The 23,325-nt window shown below is 39.4% G+C and overlaps 1 protein-coding gene across 1 annotated transcript in view; it reads left to right on the top strand.

Annotated features, from left to right (window-relative positions):
* SPTLC2 (serine palmitoyltransferase long chain base subunit 2) overlaps positions 1 to 23,325 on the top strand; it is a 101,694-nt gene that overhangs the window by 41,239 nt on the left and 37,130 nt on the right. Inside the window, exons 6-9 of the mRNA XM_042990238.1 lie at positions 3,335 to 3,428; positions 5,274 to 5,379; positions 6,600 to 6,819; positions 9,482 to 9,608. Coding sequence (XP_042846172.1) covers positions 3,335 to 3,428; positions 5,274 to 5,379; positions 6,600 to 6,819; positions 9,482 to 9,608 — 547 coding nt within the window. The remainder of the gene's footprint in view (positions 1 to 3,334; positions 3,429 to 5,273; positions 5,380 to 6,599; positions 6,820 to 9,481; positions 9,609 to 23,325) is intronic.

The following is a 23,325-nucleotide window of genomic DNA, read 5'->3' as shown; positions in this document are numbered from 1 at the left end:
CCAATTAGAAAAGAGAGGTTGGGGGCATCTGGGTGGCTCAGTCATTTAAGCATCTGACTTTGGCTCAGGTCGTGATCTCACTATTCATGAGATCAAGCCCCACGTTGGGCTGTGCACTGACGGTGCAGAGCTGGCTTGGGTGTCTCTCTCTCTCCTTCTCTCTGCCCCTTCCCCACACACACTTGCTCTCTCTCTCAAAATAAATAAACTTAAAAAAATTATTTTTTCAAAAAGAAAAAAGAGCTTGTCAGATTAGATAAAATTAAGTAGGTTTCTACCAAAAACCTACTTTAAAGACACAGGTTAAAAGTAAAAGGATGAAAGGAGATACAGCAAGCAAACCATAATTGAAAAGAAAGTTAGAGTGACTATATTAATATAAACAAAGATTTCAGAGCAAGGAATATTTCTCGGGGTAAAGTGGAACATTGTATAATGATACAGGAGTTAATTCATTAAAAAGATAACAATTTAAAATATATCGGTACCTAAATAGAGCTTCAAAGTACATGAAGCAAAAATTGATGAAAGGAGAAATAGACAAATATATAATTGTTACTAGAGATCTCTATATCCTTCTCTGAGTAATTGATAGAACTAGGCAGAAAATCAGCAAGGTTAGAGAACACTTGAAAAACATTATCAACCAACTTGACCTAATTGACATTTATGAAACATTTTACCCAATAACAGCAAACATTTACCAAGATAGGCCATTTTCAGGGCCATTAAACAAGCCTTAACAAAATTTTAAAAATTTAAATTATTCAAAGTATGTTCTCTGATTCTAATGCAATTAAATTAGAAATCAGTAACATAAGGGGCACCTGGGTGGCATCCGTAAGTGTCAGACTTTGGCTCAGGTCATGATATCATGGTTTATGAGTTTGAGCCCCACATTGGGCTCCGTGTTAACAGTTCAGAGCCTGGAGTCTGCTTCAGATTCTGTGTCTCCCTTTGCCCCTCCCTAACTCGTACGTGCCTGCTCTCTCTCTCAAAAACAAATAAAATTAAAAAAAAAAAAATCAGTAACACAGAGATACCTGGAAAATGCTCAAATATTTGAAAAAACATACTTCCAGATAACTCATAAGTCAAAGCAGAAAGGCAACATAGAAAATAATTTGAATGAAATGGAAGTGAAGCATATTATAATTTGTGAGACAAAGCTAAAAGCAATTCTCAGGGAATATGTAGTGTTAAGTGCTTGTATTAATAAAAGAAAAGTTTTGGGGTGCCTGGGTAGCTCATTTGGTTAAGCGTCCGACTCTTGATTTCAGCTCAGGTCGTGATCTCATGGTTCATGACATGGAGCCCTGTGTTCCATGCTGACAGCTTGGAGCCTGCTTGGGATTTTTCTCTCTCCTTCTCTCTCAGTCCCTATCACCCCTCCCTTCAAAATGAAAAAAATAAAATTAAAAAAAAAAGAAAAACATTTTTTTTGAAGGAGGGAGAGACAGAGTATGAGGAGGGGAGAGGCAGAGAGAGAGGGAGACACAGAGTCTGAAGCAGGCTCCAGGCTCTGAGCTGTCAGCACAGAGCCCAATGTGGGGCTCAAGCTCACGAACTGCAAGATCATGACCTGAGCCAAAGTCAGATGCTTAACCGACTGAGCCACCCAGGCACCCCAAAAAAGAAAAATTTTTATGGAAACCAATTTGACAATAAATTTTATATATAAAAAAAAAAACAAACCACATTTTGAATCAGCCGTCTAAATAAGGACTTCGAAAAAGAAGAGCAAATTAAAGAGTCCCAAAGAGTCCAAACAGAGGAAAGATAAAGGTAAATTCAGAAATCAGTGATTTAGAAAAGAGACAATGGGGAAAATGTGTGAAACCAAAGATGGTTCTTTGAGAAAATGAATAAAATTGATAACTCTCTAGCCAGACTGGTGAGGATAAAAAGAAGACACAAATTACCAGTGGCAGGAATGACAGAGGGCACATCACTACACATCCTATAGACATTAAAAGGATAATAAGGACATTTTAAGAACTTTATGCCAGTAAATTCAACAACTTAGATACAGTGGACACATTCTTTGAAAGACCTAAATGTATGGTTCTTTGACTTCGTCACGTTGATTATAATACATTCCTGTCCTACATTTTAGCAGTATAAATCTTGAGATTCTTACTTGGAATTTCTCAGAATTTTTCACAGTAAAGAGTTAAATAATCTTGTTCTATTCTTCCCTGTATGTTCAGAAACTCTAATAATCATGTAGAATTAGAGATCTTATATACAGACACGGAAGGTCTTACCTTAAAGATTTATCTTTCAAATCAAGTATTTTAGTTGAAATGTTATTAAGTATCATTTAATCTATTAAAGGCAGGAACCAATACAGTTTTAATATTTCTTTGAGTCTGATACTAAATTCTATGTGAGGTTGTTGATTATTCAGCTTCAAGGAAGGGGGAAACAGTATACTGTAGAATAAGAGCATGTGTTCTGGTAGCAGAAGCTTTGTAATGAATCACTTAGCATGCTTGTGACCTTGGGCAAGGTTTGTTAACTTCTCTGAAAGGGAATTTCCTCATATGTAAAGTGGGGATAATAATAGTACCTGCCTCAGAGATTTTTTTAATGAGGATTAAAAGTAATAATGCCTTTAAAAGCCTTAACATAATGCCAGGAACCTATTAAGTACTTAGCTGTTAACTGCTGACTTTTAATTTTATTTTATTTTTGAACTAAGGATAGTTCATGGTAGATTGATACACAGAAATGGTGAATAAGAATGTCTAAAAAGGAGGTAAGGGCCTCCTGGCTGGCTCAGTTGTGGAGCATGCAACTCTTGATCTCGGAGCTGTAAATTCGAGCCCCACGTTGGGTGCAGAGATTACTTAAAAAGAAACTCTTAAAAAAAAAATACATAAAAAGGTAAATAACAAACCATGTTGCAGATTTTGTCAGGAAAAAAAAAAATGAGCTGGAAAGAGAAGAAAATAAAATTGTATGGAGGGAAAGGAGGAGGATCCTTTTAAGGTAACAGTGGAATGCAAGAGTGGCAAGTAAAGGATTCGAAGACTTGGCAGAAGAGAAATTCAGAGTTTGGATGTAAATAAAAGCTTGTTGTTGTATACCTGAATATTTAAGTCAGTCACAGGACTGAAGAAATTAAAAGGCTGGAATTCTGCATCTACTTCTAAGTTAATTTTGCAAAACAAAAATATGTATACTTTTCTTCTTCTTGAAATTGATAGTTTTGCTGTTGTACAAGCTTTCCTTAATAAGATAGCATTATTCATGATTTTAGTGTTTTATAATTTGTGTAACTACATCTTTCCTTCCAGCTTCTTACCTTCCTGTGCTTGTGGTTTTGCAGGGTTGCCTGATTTTGAGTGACGAACTAAACCATGCATCTCTGGTTCTAGGAGCCAGACTCTCGGGAGCAACCATTCGAATCTTCAAACACAACAGTGAGTTTGATGTGGAATCCACTTCAGACTTTAGTGTTTAATATTTTTTGGGTTAGTGGAAGTGGTACCATTAGTTATATTAATAATAGAAAATCTAAATGACGCATGTTGCAACGTTTAAAATGTCCTTCTGGTCCAGTCTTTTAAAAGTTATTCTTGGGGCACCTGGGTGGCTCAGTTGGTTAAGGTTCGGCTCAGGTCATGATCAATAGTTTGTGAGTTCGAGCCCCTAATCAGGCTCTGTGCTGACAGAGTGGAGTCTACCTGGGACTCTCTCTCTCTCTTTCTCTGTCTCTCTCTTTCTCTCTCTCTCTCTCTCTCTCTCTCTCTCTCTCTCTCTCTCTCTCTCTCTCTCTCAAAAAAATAAACTTGGGGCACCTGGGTGGCTCAGTCGGTTAAGCGGCCGACTTCGGCTCAGGTCATGATCTTGCGGTCCGTGAGTTCGAGCCCCGCATCAGGCTCTGTGCTGACAGCTTAGAGCCTGAAGCCTGTTTCAGATTCTGCATTTCCCTCTCTCTCTGACCCTCCCCCGTTCATGCTCTGTCTCTCTCTGTCTCAAAAATAAATAAACGTTAAAAAAAAAAAATTAAAAAAAAAATTAAAAAATTAAAAAAAAATAAACTTTAAAAAGTTATTCTCTTCCTCATTAGAATAGAAATAGAGGCTAAAGGAAGCCTTTTGGTACAAAATACAAGATTCTCCTTTTATTTGGCTTTCAACTTTTTCTAAATAAATTTTTTTAATGTGTATTTATTTCTGAGAGAGAGACAGAGTGCAAGCAGGGGAGGAGCAGAGAGAGGGAGACACAGAATCCGAAGCAGGCTCCAGGCTTTGAGCTGTCAGCACAGAGCCCAATGTGGGGCTTGAATCCATGAACGGTGAGATCATGACCTGAGCTGAAGTTGGCCACTTAACCAACTGAGCCACCCAGGTGCCCCGAGAGAGGCAGGGGAGGGCTTGTGGTGGGGGAGAGAATCTTAAGTGGGTTCCGTGGAGACTGATGCTTGACATGGGGCTCGAACCCCTCACCCTGGGATCATGACCTGAGCACAAACCAAGAGTCGGATGCTCAGCTGACCGAGCCACCCAGGTGTCCCCAGAGCATTTATCATTAACAGGAAAATTATGATCCTCATTAATGGTAGTACCAGCCAAGCTGTTTCTGGACCTGTTAACCATCCTTAAGGACCAACAGAGCCATGAGAGCTAGATAATGTACAGACAGCTGATCAAGTCAAACAAAAGGCTAACTGATTGCCAAGCTTTCTTACCACATAGTCTCATGGATGCCACTGGCGTATTTTTAGCACACTACTAAGTTAAAACTGTTTAACAAGCAGTTATTGAGTGTATCCTGGGTGAAAGGAAATGGAGCATGCGCGTGAATTTTCCCTCCTATTTGCTTTTTAAGAGGTGTATGTATTTTTAATAGTTTATTTGCACTTTCTTGCTCAGTCTTTTATGTGTGTATTTCTGAATGACTCACTAGGATTAAAGATACAGTTGATTCTACGAATACAAAAAAAAAAGCTAACTGAATGGTCAGGTATTTAACATGAAACATGAGCCATTTCACAAGCACGCTAACCAACTCTGAATCACCTATGCCACAGTTATTTGGTGGAGTTTTTATGGTTTTGAACATTTATTACATTTCAGATTGTCATTCAAGCTAGAGGTAGCTCACCCATTTTGCCTTTTTCTGCTCAGTTCTGATTCCATAAGTTAATGTCCTTTGCTATTTGAGACACCCTTCCTGAATAAGAAATGCGTATTTGCATTTCTGAAATAAAGTTCAGAAAGAGGAAGGTACTTTGTGCTGAAATTCTTTTTTGTGTGATGTAGATATGCAAAGCCTAGAGAAGCTGCTGAAAGATGCCATTGTTTATGGTCAGCCTCGGACTCGAAGGCCCTGGAAGAAAATTCTAATCCTTGTGGAGGGAATATATAGGTAATCCTACTTTCCTATTCTTATCTTTTCTGATTTGGCTCCATGAAGTTACAGAATTTTTAAGCAGAAGGGAATGGTAATATAGACCCCTCTGGAAACTAAGGAAACAATGTTTATGATTTGTTAAAATACCTGGAAGCAGGGGCGCCTGGGTGGCTCAGTCGGTTAAGCTTCCGACTTCGGCTCAGGTCATGATCTCGCGCTCTGTGAGTTCCAGCCCCGCGTCGGGCTCTGTGCTGACAGCTCAGAGCCTGGAGCCTGCTTCAGATTCCATGTCTCCCTCTCTCTCTGGCCCTCCTCCATTCATGCTCAGTCTCTCTCTGTCTCAAAAATAAATAAATGTTAAAAAAAAACACAAAAACCTGGAAGCAGAGTTTGCACTAGAACAGAAGTCTTTTTCTCTGGCTTTTCTTTATTCTTTCTGTTGTGCTTTATAGTCTCCAGATCACCCCTCTGTTGGGGTCCTTTTTCTGCTGTTTATAGAGGGAATTTATACAGAGGGCCAAGAATTGGAATATATTTTCTAATATGTCAAAACAAATCATACATCATTTCATTTGAAGAAAGATTTTATTCTGGTTTATTTGCAGTCCTCGCGCTTACTTTCTTACGTCCTATTTTTTTTAATTCTTTTATTTCATTTTATTCTGTTATTTTAATTACACATGCAACGTAATACAAAATCTAATGTTGCCTGTAATTACAAGCATTGGAAGAATCTGGTGACCTTTATCCATCTGTGGTAAATTAAGATCAGTTCTGTTCTGACGCTTGTTTTAAAAGATCCACTCTCCTTTCCCCCAGACATCTGCCTGGCCATGGCATCACCTAACTTTGCTAGTTTAAAATCACAGGCAGAGGGGCGCCTGGGTGGCTCAGTCGGTTAAGCGTCCGACTTCGGCTCAGGTCGTGATCTCACGGTCCATGAGTTCAAGCCCCGCGTCGGGCTCTGTGCTGACAGCTCAGAGCCTGGATCCTGTTTCGGATTCTGTGTCTCCCTCTCTCTGACCCTCCCCCGTTCATGCTCTGTCTCTCTGTCTCAAAAAAAAAAAAATAAATAAATAAACGTTAAAAAAAAAAAATTAAAATCACAGGCAGAGTTGTCAAACTATTTTAAAAAAGCAATAAACTGAAAAAATTAATAATAACAGTAAGTTGACAGACCAGCCCCTAATTTTGAGTTAAGAAGTCTCTGTATGTATTTTCTCCTGTCTTGCCAGCATGGAGGGATCTATTGTTCGCCTTCCTGAAGTGATTGCTCTTAAGAAGAAATACAAGGCATACTTGTATCTAGATGAAGCTCACAGCATTGGGGCTCTGGGCCCTACAGGTCGAGGGGTGGTAGATTACTTTGGCCTGGATCCTGAGGATGTGGACGTTATGATGGGAACATTCACAAAGAGTTTTGGTGCTTCTGGAGGATACATTGGAGGCAAGAAGGTAAATGGGCCATGTGAATTGAGCAATTGAGGATAAAGGGACTGGTGATTAGACTTGGTAACTCACTTGTGACAGATAAGAATCTGGAACCCCGATGTGGAGACCCTGAATTTGTTTGTGGCTTAGGCTCACAGTGCCTTTGGGCTTCACAGTTCAGCTTAGGGAGTGACTGATAAACTAAAGGCGAGTTCTGTTCATTGTTTGTTGTTTTCTTATTTGAGCTTCGCTCTAAACTACACACTGGTCTGAGATACAGAACACCCTCTTGTATGAGAGAACACACAGTGGTGCTGCCTGTTTGCCACAGTCTTCTACTGGGTTTGAGTTGTGCCCACAGTTTCAAAAGTAGAGTTATAATGAGAGCCAGTGGGAATAGAAGACCAGTTTCCCTCCCCTTGACCTCAAATGCATCTTGGGTGAGCATAGAGACAGGAAGAAAAAGATTATTTTGCCTGCTCTGGTGTACTACAAGGCATTGTATTTTTCAATTTAAAAATTATGTAATGAACTCTGAGGCTTTTGAGAATCAATGCGGTGTGATGGAAATGGCTGAATCATGAGACGGAGGCCTAGGTTTGAATATTTCCCTAACTTTGTGAGACCTTGGGCAAAGCATTTAACCTTCCTATTTCCTTATCACTAAAAACAGAGATAAATATGCCTAGTTTATAAGATTGTATAGTAAGGGTTGAAAAAATAATGTACGTCCATGTTACAACATGGATGAATTTGAAAGTTCACGTTAGTCAGTTTACATGAACTTAAAGAAGTCAGTCACAAAGGTCACATTGTATTATTGCTTTTATATGATATATCCAGAGCAGGCCAATTCAGAGACAGAATGTAGGTTCGTGGTTGCCAAGGGCTGAGGGGATGGGAGAAGCGGCAAGTGATTGCTGATGGGTATGAGGTTTCTTTCTGAGGTAATAAAATGTCCTAAAATTAGATAGTAGGGCCTGGCTCGCTCAGTTGGTAGAGTATGTGATTCTTGATCTCAGGGTCATGAGTTCAAGCCCCATGCTGGGCATAGAGCCTACTTTAAAAAAATAAATAAAACAAGATTAGATAGTGATGAAAGTCGCACAGCTCTATGAGTATACTGAAAGCACCTGAATTGTATACTTTAGAAAAGTTAATTCCATCTCGGTAAAACTGTTATTTAAAAAAACTCTCCATGGTATTAGAAAAAAACACATCATTTGTTAGTATTTGTATGAGGTATGTGGTAGGAGCTCATACATATCTCTAATTCCTTTTTAAACCTTGACATTGGGAGGCTTAAAGCATGGACTTTCTCTTAATAATTGATTGCCTTTTAGAGAAAACTCATTATTAGTGGTTTTAGTCAAGGTTGATAGAGTTTTACCTCAAATTTTTGTTAATGGAACCAGGCTCACTTTGGAGAGTTTGATTGCTAAGATTTATTGCCAAACCAAAGGACTTGAAATCATACTCTGGGAGATCATTTAGGTATGGTATATCTTTGCTTTTGTGGGTTCTGAATAGTTTTTAGTGTTTTTGAAGTGATACACTATTTTTGTAGTCCTTTTCTGTGTGTCCTTTTTGGGTTCTGATACATGAGCTACTTTGCACATTTTATTTAAAGATTTAGTGAAGTTAAAAGGAGAGAATAGGGACATAGACCTCATTGTTTTGGACTCCTTGTAACTGGCATACAAAGTTTTTCTTCACTCAGTGAGATGGCTTTCCATGTTCTCATGAAAGACCCAGTGAATTTCTATTCTGCCATATTTATATTGTTTTATAAATCTGTGTATCTGGAGGATATTTAGATTTTTTAATGTTTGGGGGGGCAGAGAGACAAGGGGACAGAGAGGATCTGAGGCAGGCTCTGCTCTGACAGCAGAGAGCCTGGTGGGGTGCTTGAACTGAGGAACCATGAGATTATGACCTGAGGTGAAGTCGGACACTTAACCAACTGAGCCACCCAGGCGCCCCTAGAGGATATTTAATACCTTTAAAATTGATGCTAGAGAACGGTCTTACTCTTACTCAGAAGTGTAAGGATGGGCTTAGCAGACATAGGGTAGCATGTAGATGATATTTTTTGTAATACTTAAAAGTAAATTATTGTGGGGTGCCCAGGTGGCTCATTTGGTTAAGTGTCTGAATCTTGGTTTCGGCTCGGGTCATGATCTCGTGGTTTGTGAGATTGAGCCCCAAGTCGCTGACAGTGTGGAGCCTGCTTGGAATTCTCTCTCTGTCCCTCTCTCTCTGCCCCTCCCCTGCGTGTGTTCTCAAAATAAATAAATAAACTTAAAAAAAAAAAAAAGGAAATTACTGTATGTAAAAGGAATCCATACGCCTTGTTTATTAACACAGCATTGCAGATACGTTTATAACATTAAGTGGTATGGTCTCCAAATTTAGAGGGCTTCTTTAAAACTAGTTTTTCTTTCTTTCATGTTGTGGCACATTTAACAAACAAAACAAAGCCTGAGGCTGTTGCCATGTGTCAGATGCAGTTGTTGCTGGTGGTGTCCTTTGACCGTTGATGCTGGTTGATCTTGCATCTCAGATTAGTGTCCCCATCCCCATGCTCTTGAAGGGAGGAAGAGTGCTTTCACCTGGAAGGAAGGCAGTGCCATCGCCCGAGGATTCAAGCTTTACCTCTAATGACTTGCTTCTGTGAACTCCGCAGGAGCTGATAGACTATCTGCGAACACATTCCCATAGTGCAGTGTATGCCACGTCGCTGTCACCGCCTGTTGTGGAGCAGATTGTCACCTCTATGAAGTGCATCATGGGGCAGGATGGCACTACCCTCGGTAAGTCTGTTTTCTTGGAAAATTTCCTATGTTCGGTAAATGCTTAGCAACCAAACATGCTCTTTTCTTGAACTTTTTTCCTCAAATGAAGAGCCAGGTCTACTAATGGGCAGAACTGGCAGATGTGTGAGGCCTTGGTTGCTATGGGCACTCTTCAGTGTGTTTGGTACACATATGCCATGACAACTAGCCTGGCTTGCTTCCAGTTGAATTTTCTTGTCTACAGATGGTGACACTTTAATCTTACGATCCTACCTATCTTCATAAGTCTTAGGTAATGAGCCCCAGAGTCTTTCTCAAATTGTACAGTTTTATATGAAGATGTAACTCACTGTGTGTAGTGAGAATCTGTTCCCAATGTATTTAAAGTCTGCTGTTTGCATATATTAGTGTCCTTGATTCAGTGCCTTTTAAAAGAGTTTCTAATTTAAGAGCGGATAATAAAAGTCATCCTGGATTTGTTTATTCTGTCTTTGGTGGGATTTGTAGTCCAAGCTAGGTGCCCTGACATAAACATACTAAAATGAACAATAAATAAAATGTGGTACTTTCTATTTGGCTTTTATTCTGCATCACTAGAGGGCAGTATTGACTGCAGAAAATGTAGAACAATTGGAATTTTTGTTTTGTTTTTTTCACTTCTGAACTATTTCCATTGTTAGTTTTGAGACATACATTAGTTTTGGTTGTTGCTTTTTTAAGTGCATCTAAAATGAGTCTTATTCTTGTAAAAGATCCTGCATTATCAGCCTTGAACTGTCTTCATTTATATAATATTTTATGGTAAGACTTATTTGGTTTGCACTGAAGAGGAAGGAAGGAGTATGTCTGATTTTGATTAATGTAAGCCTGTTTTCTTAAATCAGAATTTTACCTTAATATTTTTTCTCATCTGTGATATATCCTTATTATCTCTAGTAAGAGATTTTTGGAAATGGATTTTGAAAGTGTTGGTCATTTTCAGTTTCATGAATTCATTCCTTGGGGAAGGAAATACTTCATTCATATTGTGAACATAGTATGGAGCCTTGTGAGTAACCCCCTGTTAACAGTATCTATGTTATCTCCTCCCCTTCCTTTATGGTGTTAATTAGCGTGTTCTGATCTGAGATATACATATATAGCTAGCAGTGATCTACCTCCTTCACATAGGTGCCATCAACCTTACTGATCCAGTATATGGACTGAGGTGACTGCAATGAAAGGCCAACAGCTATCAAAGTTAATTTTGGATAATTTTTTTGCCCTGTCCTAGAGCATGGATCTGTGTGATGTGTGACCTCTGGATAGATGACTTATGCATACCAAATAATGAAATCTAGGCTCTGCTGGCGGTGAGAAAATGAAATATGGTAATTAGCTATAGACAGACGTTGGGTTAGCACTCATTTTCCAGTTTATTTCTCGCCTCTCTAACCACCCCCTATGCGTAGTGGTGTGAAATAAGAGCCGTCTTATTATGCTCACAGATTCTGCAGGTCAGGAATTCGGTCAGGGCACAGCAGGATGGCTTGTCTTTGCTCTGTAATATCCAAGGCATGAGCTTGGAAGACCCAAACGGCTGGGGAAGACTCAGATGGCTGGGGGCTGGGATCATCTGGAGGCTTCTTCCCTCCCATGTCACTTGGGCCCAAGTGTCTTGAATTCTGGGCTCAGCTGAGGCTGTTGACCAGAGCACCTTCACATTCCCTCCCCGCGAGGCTGGGCTCCTTATCGCACGGTGACTGGGAATCCAGAGGGATGCTTCAGAGCAGGCGTTTCCAAAGGATGTGCTGTAACCCCATGACCTTTTCTGATTTGTTGTTAACAAGCAGGTCACTAAGGCCAGTCCAGATTGCAGGGCGGGGAAATCAGACACTGTCTCAAAAGGGAAGTGGGTCCAAGAGTTTGTGGCCATTTTTACAACTTGCCACTACCAGCTTTTATACATTTTAAAAATTACTCTCTAAAACTTTTAATTAGTAGTGACAAACTTCTTTTGGTTACATTATTTCTCTGCCAAAATAGAGGATAATAAAAATGAAACCAAAAGTAGAGATAAATTCCGTATCTCTTAAATCCAGCTACCCAGTCTTAATTAAATATGACCTGATTTCTTTTAGATTTGAGTGTGTAAGGTAATGTTTATTTTTATGGTATCACTGAATGCATCTTTTCGTTGTCCTTGCAGAAGGAAAAAAGTGTGACTCAAGCAGCAGCCCTTTGACTATGCCTTAAAGTGATTTTTAAAAAGAGGTTTTTGCAAGTAATTGCCTGAGTGTGATTTTATAATAGAAGTCGCCTGCCCTGAGTGAAACTTAATCTCTTATGTTCGAGACATTGAATTTCATTCATTTTACAAACACTGAGTATCTCACTATGTGTTAGGCTCTGTGAATCACAATCCACAGGAAATGGGCTTACAAGCAGATCATTTGAGTGGAGTATATACTTGGGCAGTATTGGAGATGCAGAGGACAGTGGCTTGTTGTGTTAGTCTTGGAGAGTACTATAACAGAAAAATTGAAGTTTTACTATTTTACCAAATATTTGAGCGCTTGCTGTGTGCTAGGTGCTGTTTCCAGGCACTCGTGATTCATCAAGAATGAAACACCCCCAAATTTTTGCCTAATGGGGTTTCTAGTGAGGGAAACAGATTATGGAGTATGCTAGAAAATGGTGAGTACTCCGGAGAATAAGTAGAGAAGTTTTGAGGGACCCAGTTTGCAATTTTAAATAAAGCTGTCATTGAGAAGGCAAGATTTTAGCAAGAATTTGAGAGAAGTGAGGATTTGGCCCTGAAAAATCCAGGGATAAAAGGGCCTAGAGATGGAGGCAACTCTGTGGTCAGGAAGACCAAGGAGTCCACTGTGGCCTGAGCATAATAGTACGGGTAGAGGGGTTGCAGGTGAGGTGTGGAGGATGGCAGTTCTGATAGGAGGCACACTTGTCTTGTTAAGGGTATTAGGGTGACACAAAAAAAAAACAGACACACTGGTTCTCTTGCCCTAGTATCAAATTCAGATTCTTGTCTAGTATTGAGTTCAGATTCTTATGAATCTGTGGCCTCACTAATGTTGGCAGGCTTCTGGCATGCTTCAGGTAGGTTAAAAATGTTATTGGTCCTTCAGGGGCACCTGGGTGGCTCAGCTGGCTAAGTGTTTGACTTTGGCTCAGGTCATGATCTCATGGTTCATGGGTTTGAGCCCTGCATCGGGCTGTGTGCTGACAGCTTCGATCCTGGAGCCTGCTTCGGATTCTGTCTCTCCCTCTCTCTCTGTCCCTCCCCTGCTTGTGCTCTGTCTCTATTCTTCTCTCTCTCTCTCAAGAATAAATAAGCATTAAAAAAAATGTTATTGGTCCTTCAGATTTGATGAAAAGGTACAGAAAATAATGTACCCATGATCTAATATTTTAATGATGTTAATATCTCACCCCATTTATCCACTTTTTAAAAAGAAAAAGATAGCTAAAACTCCCTGTAATGTCCCTTCTTGTTTCTGTTTCTCTCACCCATTCCCCAGAGATAACCACTATTCTGAAATTATCTTTCTGTACTTTTATGCTTTTACTATGACCATATCCATGTAATGTAAGTATCCCCCACTGTTTGAAGGCTCACTCTTTGCTGTGATGACTTCCAGAAATGCTTATGGAATTTAACTGTCTGAATCAAAACCCCCATCATGTGCACACCATCAAAGATGTTTTCACTTGTGCACAAGTCTGGGGAAGAAGCTGTGGAGTGCACTTCAGTTGTATTTCTCCTCTTTTCCTGATAGGACCCGGTCCCTTGTCCACTTGTGTTGTAAAATGTGTTGTGCAATATCTCTTACCTTCCCTGTATTACTAATGAAAATGTCCTGTGATATGCAGGAAAGCCTATGAAGGAAATAGGTGAGCACAAGAGGCCCATGGATGTCCCTGCATTTGAAGAAAACGTGGGAGTGTTCATGCTCATGGAGACGAGTGAATGCCTAAGTAGAAATATAATAGACTCCGTACTGGGCAGCATCACTGAATGATGCATGCTAGAGTACTTCAGTTGTTTGAGGGTTAAAATAGGTCATTGGTATTTTAGGTGCCTTCTATTTTATAGAAATTCTTGGTAGGCTGTTATGTAGATATTGAAGACTGTTTCAGTTTGGAGCTTTGGATGAGCCAGGAACATGTAATTTTTCTTATTTTTGAATGATGTAATATACAGACTCTGCCGCCTGAAAATTCACAGTGTGACACACTTAGGAACAGACTGGATTCCAGTAGTGAGGACTGTCTATGGTATTTTCTGTTTTTAAATGTTACATAAGTTGGTCATATGAGGGAAGTTTTTCTGCCATTTATTTTGTTTGCTTAATATTGTTTGCATTATTTCTGTTGAGTGTGAGGTTCTCATTCATTTGTTTTTGCCGTTAAATGTTCCACGCAGTATTACCACAGCTTCTGTGTTCATCGCTCTATTGATGGACATTTAGGTTGTCAGCTCTTTTTCGCTGTTGTTACATGGTGCTGCAGCAACAGTGTGGCCGAGATTCTTTATCTTGCAGTGATATTGGTGGACATCCTCAGAGGCTGCCAAATTCTTTCAGAAGTCCTTACAGCAGTTCAGTCTCCCATTCTAGTATATGAAAGTTATCATGTGCCCATTTCCTTGTCTTTGTAGATACTGTCAGTCCCTTTAATCCTGCACATAGGATCTGCGTGAAACAGAATCTCATTGTAGTTTTTATTTCTATTTTCCTGATCATTTGTCCCATTGGCTGAGGGTTTTTGTTTGTTTGTTTTTGTTATTTTCTTAAGTAGGTTCCACGCCCAGTGTGGAGCCCAAGGTGGGGCTTGAACTTACAACCCTGAGATCAAAACCTGAGCTGAGATCAAGAGTTACTGAGCCACCCAGGCGCCCCTGGCTGTTTGTTTAGATGGGTATTTTTAAGAGTTCTTCATGTATTCTGGATAATAATTCTTTACCACTATTGTCTCTCAACCTGAGAGACATGGCTTTTCTTTAAATCTTGTTAATAATTTCACAAAACTTTCACAAAAGTTTTCATTCTTAATGTGATAGAATTTATGATTCTTTTCCCATGTGGACAATGTTTTTGTGCCTTAAACAATCTTTTCTTTAGTCTGAGTCAAATATATCTTCTGTAAGTGTTTATTGCTTTCTTCTGTTTTGTATTAATTTGTAGTATGTCTTTATGGTTATATATGTATGTGCATGGCTTATTTTAGGGGCATTTTTCAGTTTCATCTTGGGTTATCTAGGCTTTCTAGAACCATGCATTTTAATATTGTACTGTTTTTCACTTTTTATATGTTGAAGAAGTTTATCTGGAAGGAATCAGATTTACATAAGAGCTGCACCAGTATTTCTTTCATTGAATTTCCACAGTGCTGTGAATTGGAAATGGGGAGAGCTAAAGATAACCCATAAGTGAGCTGGAGACACTTTTACATCATGACAGTGAACTTGCAAAGTGAAGAGCCTTTTCTCTACCTTGTGTCAGATATCTCATGTTTAATTTCTGTATAGGAAGGAGGGAGAAAAGGTCACGTAATGTAAGTGCTTGGTCCTGACTTTGATTTTAGTTTTAGGGAATGTTGGACTAAGAAGCTGGCTTTCTTTCTTTTCATGCCTTACCCTCTAATTTTCTGATTTCTGTTATTGGATATAAAATATCAAGCATTATTTTGAATAAGTTCATTTTTGACATACTATTTTCTCCTTTTTATAAGATATGACAGTTTCTGTTTACTTGCACATTTTCAATCTCTGTGTTGTGTAAAGTTATTTCACCATAAATAGTCCTTGCTGTAGGACCACTTCAAACAGGATGCTAACCCAATGGAGTTCTGTTGCAGGTGGGGCTGAAGGCAGTGAAGTCACTGGGAACTTGATTCCCTCCCTCCCTCCCTCCCTCCCTCCCTTCCTTCCTTCCTTCCTTCCTTTCTCTCTTTCCCTCTTTCTCTCTCTTCTTCCTTCCTCCCTCCCTTCCTTTTTCTTTTCTTTCTTTCTTTCTTTCTTTCTTTCTTTCTTTCTTTCTTTCTTTCTTTCTTTCTTTCTTTTTCTTTCTTTCTCTCTCTCTCTCTCTCTCTCTCTCTCTCATGTCAGTTTCAGATAATTCAAAGAATTATAGCTAGATGCTTTAAATAAGCTGCAGTTATTAGCATGGGATTTTTTTGTTTGTTTTGTTTTTGTGTTTACACTTGACCACTTGCAGTGCCATATAATTGAATCTACCCTTATTACCACACACTCTACCCTATTTGGCACTCAGATTCACTTTTCTGAACATGCTGTATTTGATAGATGTGTTTTAGTTTTCTGTTTTTAAGATCATGAATTTATTATATATCTTTTCTTTCTTTTTTTTTTAAAGTTTATTTTTGACAGAGAGAGAGAGAGACAGAGCATGAGTGGGGGAGGGGCAGAGAGAGGGAGACACAGAATCTGAAGCAGGCTCTAGGCTCTGAACTGTCAGCACAGAGCCCGATGCGGGGCTCGAACTCACGGACCATGAGATCATGACCTGAGCCGGTCAGACACTCAACCAACTGAGCCACCCAGGCACCCTGATTATGTATCTTTTCTTTAAGATAATCTATTATTCGAGTTTTTAGCATTTTATATGTGGTCATAAATTTGAGGCTTTTATTCAGAATGTCAATTTTGAGACTGATTTAGGAAGTTCATGTATTACCTGTGCTAAGGTAGTTTTTATTTTCTTCTTTCCTGGCCAAGTATGGACCCCTGTTGATTTGCAGCACAAGTTTCTTGTTGCGATACAAAGATCATCTTTCTTATGTCTTTTATTTTTAAGTGTGCAGGTTTCATTTTTGGAAACTTTGCAGCTTCTGGAAGAAAATAGAAAATGTAGGGAGAAATTTGAGCATTTTTTTTCTTTTTAATTTACCTCTAAGTTAGTTAGGATATAGTGCAACAGTGATTTCAGGAGTAGATTCCTTAATGCCCCTTACCCATTTAGGCCATCCCCCCCCCCCAACAACTCCTCCAGTAACCCTCTGTTTGTTCTCCATTTTAAGAGTCTCTTATGTTTTGTCCCCCTCCCTGTTTTTATCTTATTTTTGCTTCCCTTCCCTTATGTTTGTCTGTTTTGTATCTTAAAGTCCTCATATGAGTGAAGTCATATGAGATTTGTCTTTCTCTGACTGATTTCGCTTAGCATAATACCCTTTAGTTCCATCCACGTAGCTGCAAATGGCAAGATTTCATTCTTTTTGATTGCCAAGTAATACTCCATTGTGTGTATATACCACATCTTCTTTATCCATTCATCCATTGATGGACATTTGGGCTCTTTCCATACTTTGGCTATTGTTGATAGTGCTGCTATAAACACTGGGGTGCACGTGCCCCTTTGAAATAGCATGCCTGTATCCCTTGGATAAATACCTAGTAGTGCAATTGCTGGGTCATAGGGTAGTTCTATTTTTAGTTTTTTGAGGAACCTCCATACTGTTTTCCAGAGTGGCGGCACCAACTTGCAATCCCACCAGCAGTGCAAAAGAGATCCTCTTTCTCCACATTCTCACCAACATCTGTTGTTGCCTGAGTTGATAATGTTAGCCATTCTGACAGGAGTGAGGTGGTATCTCATTGTGGTTTTGATTTGTATTTCCCTGATGATGAGTGATGATGAGTGTGTCGGTTGGCCATCTGGATGTGAAATTTGAGCGTTCTAATCTTGCTCCGTGTTCTTGGCTTTTCCTGTTGGCTTTAAGAGACTGGGGCAGGGGAAGACAACTAAAAACTGTGGGAAAAAAATCACAATAATTTGAAATATTATTCAAATATTTCAAAATTCCATGATGTAGAGCTAGCTATAGCCATATGGTAGAGTCAGTATTTCTGAGCATAGTATTTTTAAATCATTTTCTTATTTAAAACAATCACACAGAAAAGTTGGAAATAAAGCACAAAAGACTTTTTTTTCCTGAACCAGTTGAAAACAAGCTGCTGATGAGAAGCTTCATCATCCCATATGCTTTAGTGAGTACTTCCTACATTTTCCTTCATAACCACAATACAACCATACAAAGCCAGAAATTGACACTGAAACAGTTAACAATTAACTAAACAGTATGGCATGATGTTATTTCAGTAACTAATACTGAAACGTTATTACTGTCTATTCCACAGACCCCTTTTAAGTTTGGCCAGTGTCCGTCCGAGTGATGCAGGTGTGGTTCAGAATCACGTGTTGCATTTAATGGTCCCCGTCTCTAGTCTTCTGCCGCCACAGTTCCCACTCTTTCTTTGACTTCCATGACTTTGACACCACGAACGATTACAGGCCACTTATGCTATAGAATATTCCTCAGTTTGGGTTCACCCAGTGTTTTCCTCATGATTAAGACTCAGGAATGCATCTTGAACAGGAACAGCACAGAAGTTACACTGCGGTTTTCTATCTTCAGGTTATTCAGGCCTGAAATCTTGGTCAACTTCCCCCATATCTAAGTCAGATTTTGTTGATTCTGCCTCTCACTTCTGCTTACTCCCATTGCCACATTTCTATTTCAGGCCCTGATTACCTATTGCCCAAACTATTGCCCCAGTCTATAACTGCCTTTTTCTTGCTGCAGTCTTTCCTGAACACAGCCACCTGTTGCTCTTCCTAACAGACAGCTGTTTGTCAGCATCTGCTTAAAGATGCAGAAATAGAAAATAGCAGTCTTCAGTATCTACTAGTTGCTCGCAGAATAAAGTCCAAATAATTTATACGATGCTCAAGGTCATCTACATTTAACAGTAGCTTAACCCATCTTTTTCTGTATCCTCTCACATATCCTTATTTAAACCAGCTTGGTCCCTCTGCCGGAATGCTTATCCTCCTATCCCCCAAATTCTGTTCATTTTTCAGGGCCAACTGAAAGGCTCTTTTACAACACCTTTGTGCTAATACCCTTTTTCTCTCAAAAGCCTTTTTTCACAACTTTATAGTATCACAGACTTATAATTTTGTCTCACAGGGTTGGTGTTTAATGTTTGAACACAGTGTTTTGTCTAAAGTGTGTATGTAAGTCAGTTCGTAGACTTAACTGCTAGATGTTAAAATTGGTGTCCAGTCCTAAAACACCAAATATGTGATGAAATCTCTAAACTTTACCTTTTCATTGTAATTTTGACTGTTTTAAGTATTTTAAAGTATTTTATGTTACTTGCTTTTGGGTTTTTTTCTTCATAACTGATTGTGTAGCTACAGTACAATTCCAATGAGCATATAAAGTTTATTATTGTCATATTCAGCGAGTCTAATAATTTTTGGTTTTGTCTCAGATGAATTAAGTTTCTGAGTCCTGTGTTAGTATTCACACTTATTTTTTCCCTTTAGCTAATATTTTTGATAATACAAGGATGAACTGTCATAGAATAATGCTGTTATAGAAAGACAGAAACTTTTCCAAAAATGAACGTTCAGTTATGGCAGTATTACTGGGTAGTAACTTGAAAAGCTTGTTGGTCAGGTGCTGGAGCTAGACCAGTAGTGTGGAGATTTCACTGTATAATGTATTGAAGTTCCCTAACCCTTGGCTGTAATGTTTCTGTATGTATGTCACCTCCCCTGTTAAGATCCTTGTCTTGTTCCTCCGTCGCACCTTAAATAGTGCCTGTATCAGGAACTTAGAGTCAATAATTGTTTGACTTGATTATTCTCATAATTGTTACCTATATCTTCCCAAAGTAGAATATAAACTCCACAAAATCATGGAGTTTTGGCCTTCCTGTTCATTTGATTCTTTCTGTTTAGAACTGTGTTTGGCACATAGTAAGCATGCAGTAAATACTTGGGGGATGATTAAATGAATACTTTGGTGCCTTGAAGAGAGGCATTATTAAGAGTTAATGACCTACGATTTAGTCCCTTATATTCTTTGTGCTCTTAAATGCTGAGGACTTGATAAAGCTATGCACCTAAGAGGAAAAGATCATTCATTCACTCATATAGTATTATTCCTGCATTGAAACCTCATGTATGTATACTGACCAATGTTCCTAGAATTATAGGATTTAGGAAGAAACATACAAGAGACTTAAGTTTAATAATTTGGTTTTTAAAATATAAATGTATCTTTGATTTGATGTTGTTACTGATTTTCCCTTAGTGGGATAAATCCTCAAACTTTGATGATACAGGTGATTTGACCTTTGCTGTCCCTAACCAGGTCCACTTGTAACGTAGCAACCATTTGTAAGCTGGCTTTCTGAGCCTGAGAAACATTTGCTCCATTCTCACTGGCAGGTGTATCTCATCAGTGATAAAGAAATGGAGCCTAAGAATTGTTGGAGAAATGTTATGAATTAGATTAGGATAGAGACACTGAACCTAGTTTCATATAAATAGGATTTATAGGTAACTGTAAAACAGATAAGACTTGGATTATAATATAAATACTTGTTTGTCATTAAATATTCTAGTTGAGCTTTAGGGTTGTCCCTGAACATCTATTCTAAGCAAAGATATGACCTGCGTCAGAATGTGGGATTTACGGCACTCGTTGTTTTCACAGGAGCTACTGTTCTCTCTCCAGTTATGTGCTTAGTATGATTTTTCTCCCTGCCCCTCCCCAAAGCCAGAGTTAGTGGATCTGAAATAGTTGTTTCATAATGATAACATGGGGGTGCCTGTGTGGCTCAGTTGGTTAAGCTTCTGACTCTTGATTTCGGCTCAGGTCATGATCTCATGGTGGTTTGTGAGATCGAGCCCTGTGTTGGGCTCTTCATTGACAGCATGGCGCCTGCTTGGGATTCTCTCTCCCTCTCTCTCTGCCCCTTCCCTGCTCACGAGCATGCTCACTCTCTCTCTCAAAATAAATAAACTTAAAAAAAATAATGATAATATGAGGAGCTATGAAATAGTGAACAACTCTTCTTCATTTAAGATGAAATTGGGTGTCTGGGTGGCTCAGTCGGTTAAGTGTCCGACTTTGGCTCAGGTCATGATCTTGCAGTTCGTGAGTTCGAGCCCCACATTGGGCTCTGTGCTGACAGCTCAGAACCTGGAGCCTGCTTCAGATTCTGTGTCTCCCTCTCTCCCTGCCCTTCCCCTGTTCATGCTCTGTCTCTCTCACAAATAAACATTAAAAACAATTAAGAAAAAAAGATGAAATCAAAACTAAAATGTGACTTGAATTGTTGGGTGTTAAAAAAAATCACTTAGTTTTGACACTTGGAAGACTTTCTTTTGTTTCACACAAGTGTGGTGAAATAATCATAATATTATTGCTCTTAATTAATTTCTAGTTTATAGGATCAGTTACAGGTAAAGGATGGAAAGTTTAGCAGTGGTTATAAACCAAATGTAAATAACAAAAACCTCGGCATTGTAAACAGTAGCAGACGGAAGACAGGAGGTGTCGAAAGGGGTAAAGGAAGGTGAGGGACATGAAGGTGTATCAGCTTCTGTTATGTACTTGGTGGAGAGTCAGTAAATACTATTTTAAGTTAATAAAGTATTTTAAAGTAAAGGAATCGTCTTCAAATTTATGACGGTGCTGGCCACTAGAATTAAAAACAGTCATACGACAAAACTGGGCGGTGATTAGTAGCGGAAGCACGGCTGTCTTGGCACGCCGCCGCCACCACCACCACCACCACCACCACCACCACCACCCTGCAGCGCTGCTGGAACAGAAGCAGGGGTGTGAGTGTGTTAATCAGCACTGTGGTGCTAGCTGCCAACAAGCTGGATGGAGAACCCGGCCCCGCTTCCTGGGATGGGAATGGAGGTGGCTGGTTGGAGGTGGGCAGGGGGCACTTCTGTACTTTGTATTTAATATTCGGTACTACTAGACTTTTATCCTATGTGTATGTCACTTTTGTGAGTACAACTGTTTTGTTATCAGATGCCAGACTACATGGATAACCTACATGGAAATAAATCCTGCCTAAAATATGAAAGTAAGGCTTAAACATATACACAGATATTACATGGTTGATTGTTAAGAAATGTTCTCATCTTTTTTGTGGGAAGATGTATTGCTCTGTGGTGATAAGAGTGTGGAGCCTTCAGAGAAGCCGCAATGGCGCAGGGGAGGTTGAGATCCACCCACTCCCCTACTTTGTAAGCCCTCCTCTCCCTCCCTCCTTCCCTCCTTCCCTTTCTCCCCCTTTCTCCCCCTTTCTCCCCCTTTCTCCCCCTTTCTCCCCCTTTCTCCCCCTTTCTCCCCCTTTCTCCCCCTTTCTCCCCCTTTCTCCTTCCAGTTCCTCTCCTTTTCCCAAAGAAGAGAGGGTCATGTGACTGGATTGATGAGGAGCTGTTGAACCGAAGCCAGAGAAGAGTGGGTGGGAAGTGTGCGGGGAGGAGGGGGGCTCGTGCTTTGAGTGGACACACGGAGTTAGAACAGGCCAGCTAGAAAAACTGACAGCTAGGAAATTCTGACAGATTCCGCCAGACATTTGAAATTCTAACTTTTACTTAGCACACCTCCAGTAATGGAAATTTAGCTGTAAGATCTATTCATGAGTCCAGGCAAAACATGACTGACCAAAAGCAACTAAAATTGTGCTTTTTCATTTTCTGGAGCTGTGCTTGGCTGTATTTTATTTCTGGCTAGAGATGTAGTTAATAACATGCGTAGCACCCAGCTTAGTGTCTGGCATCTAGTAGTAGCCTTTTGATAAATTTGCTGAATGAATGAATGCACACATCCATAACTATTAGAAAATGAGTGGGTTCTTAAAGTGTATTGCTTAAGTAGATGAATGTTAAACGAAATGGCCAAATCATGGAACAAATTAAATAGATAGGTACATTTTACTAGGTAAATTTAAAAAACGATGACAAGTAATTTTCCGGAAAACTGCACTTTTTGTACTTCTTAGTTTTGAAAGAACTGAGCCTATGTAGGCGGTTATTGTATAGGAGAAAAAAGGAATACCTTGGGCAGATTGAGGTTTAATTAAAATTAGTTTGGGCTCATTTGAATTAATTCCTATAATAGACTTGTTAATGAGGTGTTAAATGATCATCTTGAGAATCCCAGGAACTGTCAAAAGTTAATTTAGGAGAACTGAGAAACTTAAAAAAATAATTTTAAAAAGCATTCCAGGAGTCCCATGCTGAGGAGGCTGTTTTAAAGAAAACAGAATCTTGGGGCACCGGGGTGGCTCAGTCAGTTAAGCATCTGACTTCGGGCTCAGGTCATGATCTCACAGTTCATGAGTTTGAGCCCCACATCGGGCTCTGTGCTGACAGCTCAGAACCTGGGGCCTGTTTTGGATTCTGTGTCTCCCTCTTTCTCTGCCCCTCTCCTACTTTTTGTCTGTCTCTCAAAAGTGAATACATGTTAAAAAAATATTTAGAAAAGAAAAGAAAACAATCTTTTTGGGAGGAGAGGTAGGCATAAGGAGAATCTCCTGCTTTTCTGCAGGAGGCTGCAGCTTTTCCATCCATTTGTTACGTTAGGTGGACAGGCTAAGCCTGGGCACCCTTCTGTAAGTGCTGAGCTTTCTGCGCGCAGGACTGTTTTTGGATTCCACTTTTTTCGTTGTCATTATTTATCTGCTTTTACCTAAGTGTTTAATTCAATATTAGAAATTCATGTAAATAAAAATCAAGTTTTCTAATAAACAGTTTTCTTCTTAGTATAGCTTAGCAGTATATCTGACATCGCGAATCAAACCAGATTACCTCCTTTCTTATAACTGACTTCCTTGAACACCGTTAAAAAAGATACTGGCTTCGACATTTATAAAACATTTATCAAGCATCTA

Source organism: Panthera tigris, chromosome B3, assembly GCF_018350195.1.
Source record: "Panthera tigris isolate Pti1 chromosome B3, P.tigris_Pti1_mat1.1, whole genome shotgun sequence".
Classification (NCBI taxonomy): domain Eukaryota; kingdom Metazoa; phylum Chordata; class Mammalia; order Carnivora; family Felidae; genus Panthera; species Panthera tigris.
The sequence above is the reverse complement of the archived record's forward strand: the minus strand, read 5'-3'. Positions and strand labels throughout refer to the sequence as shown.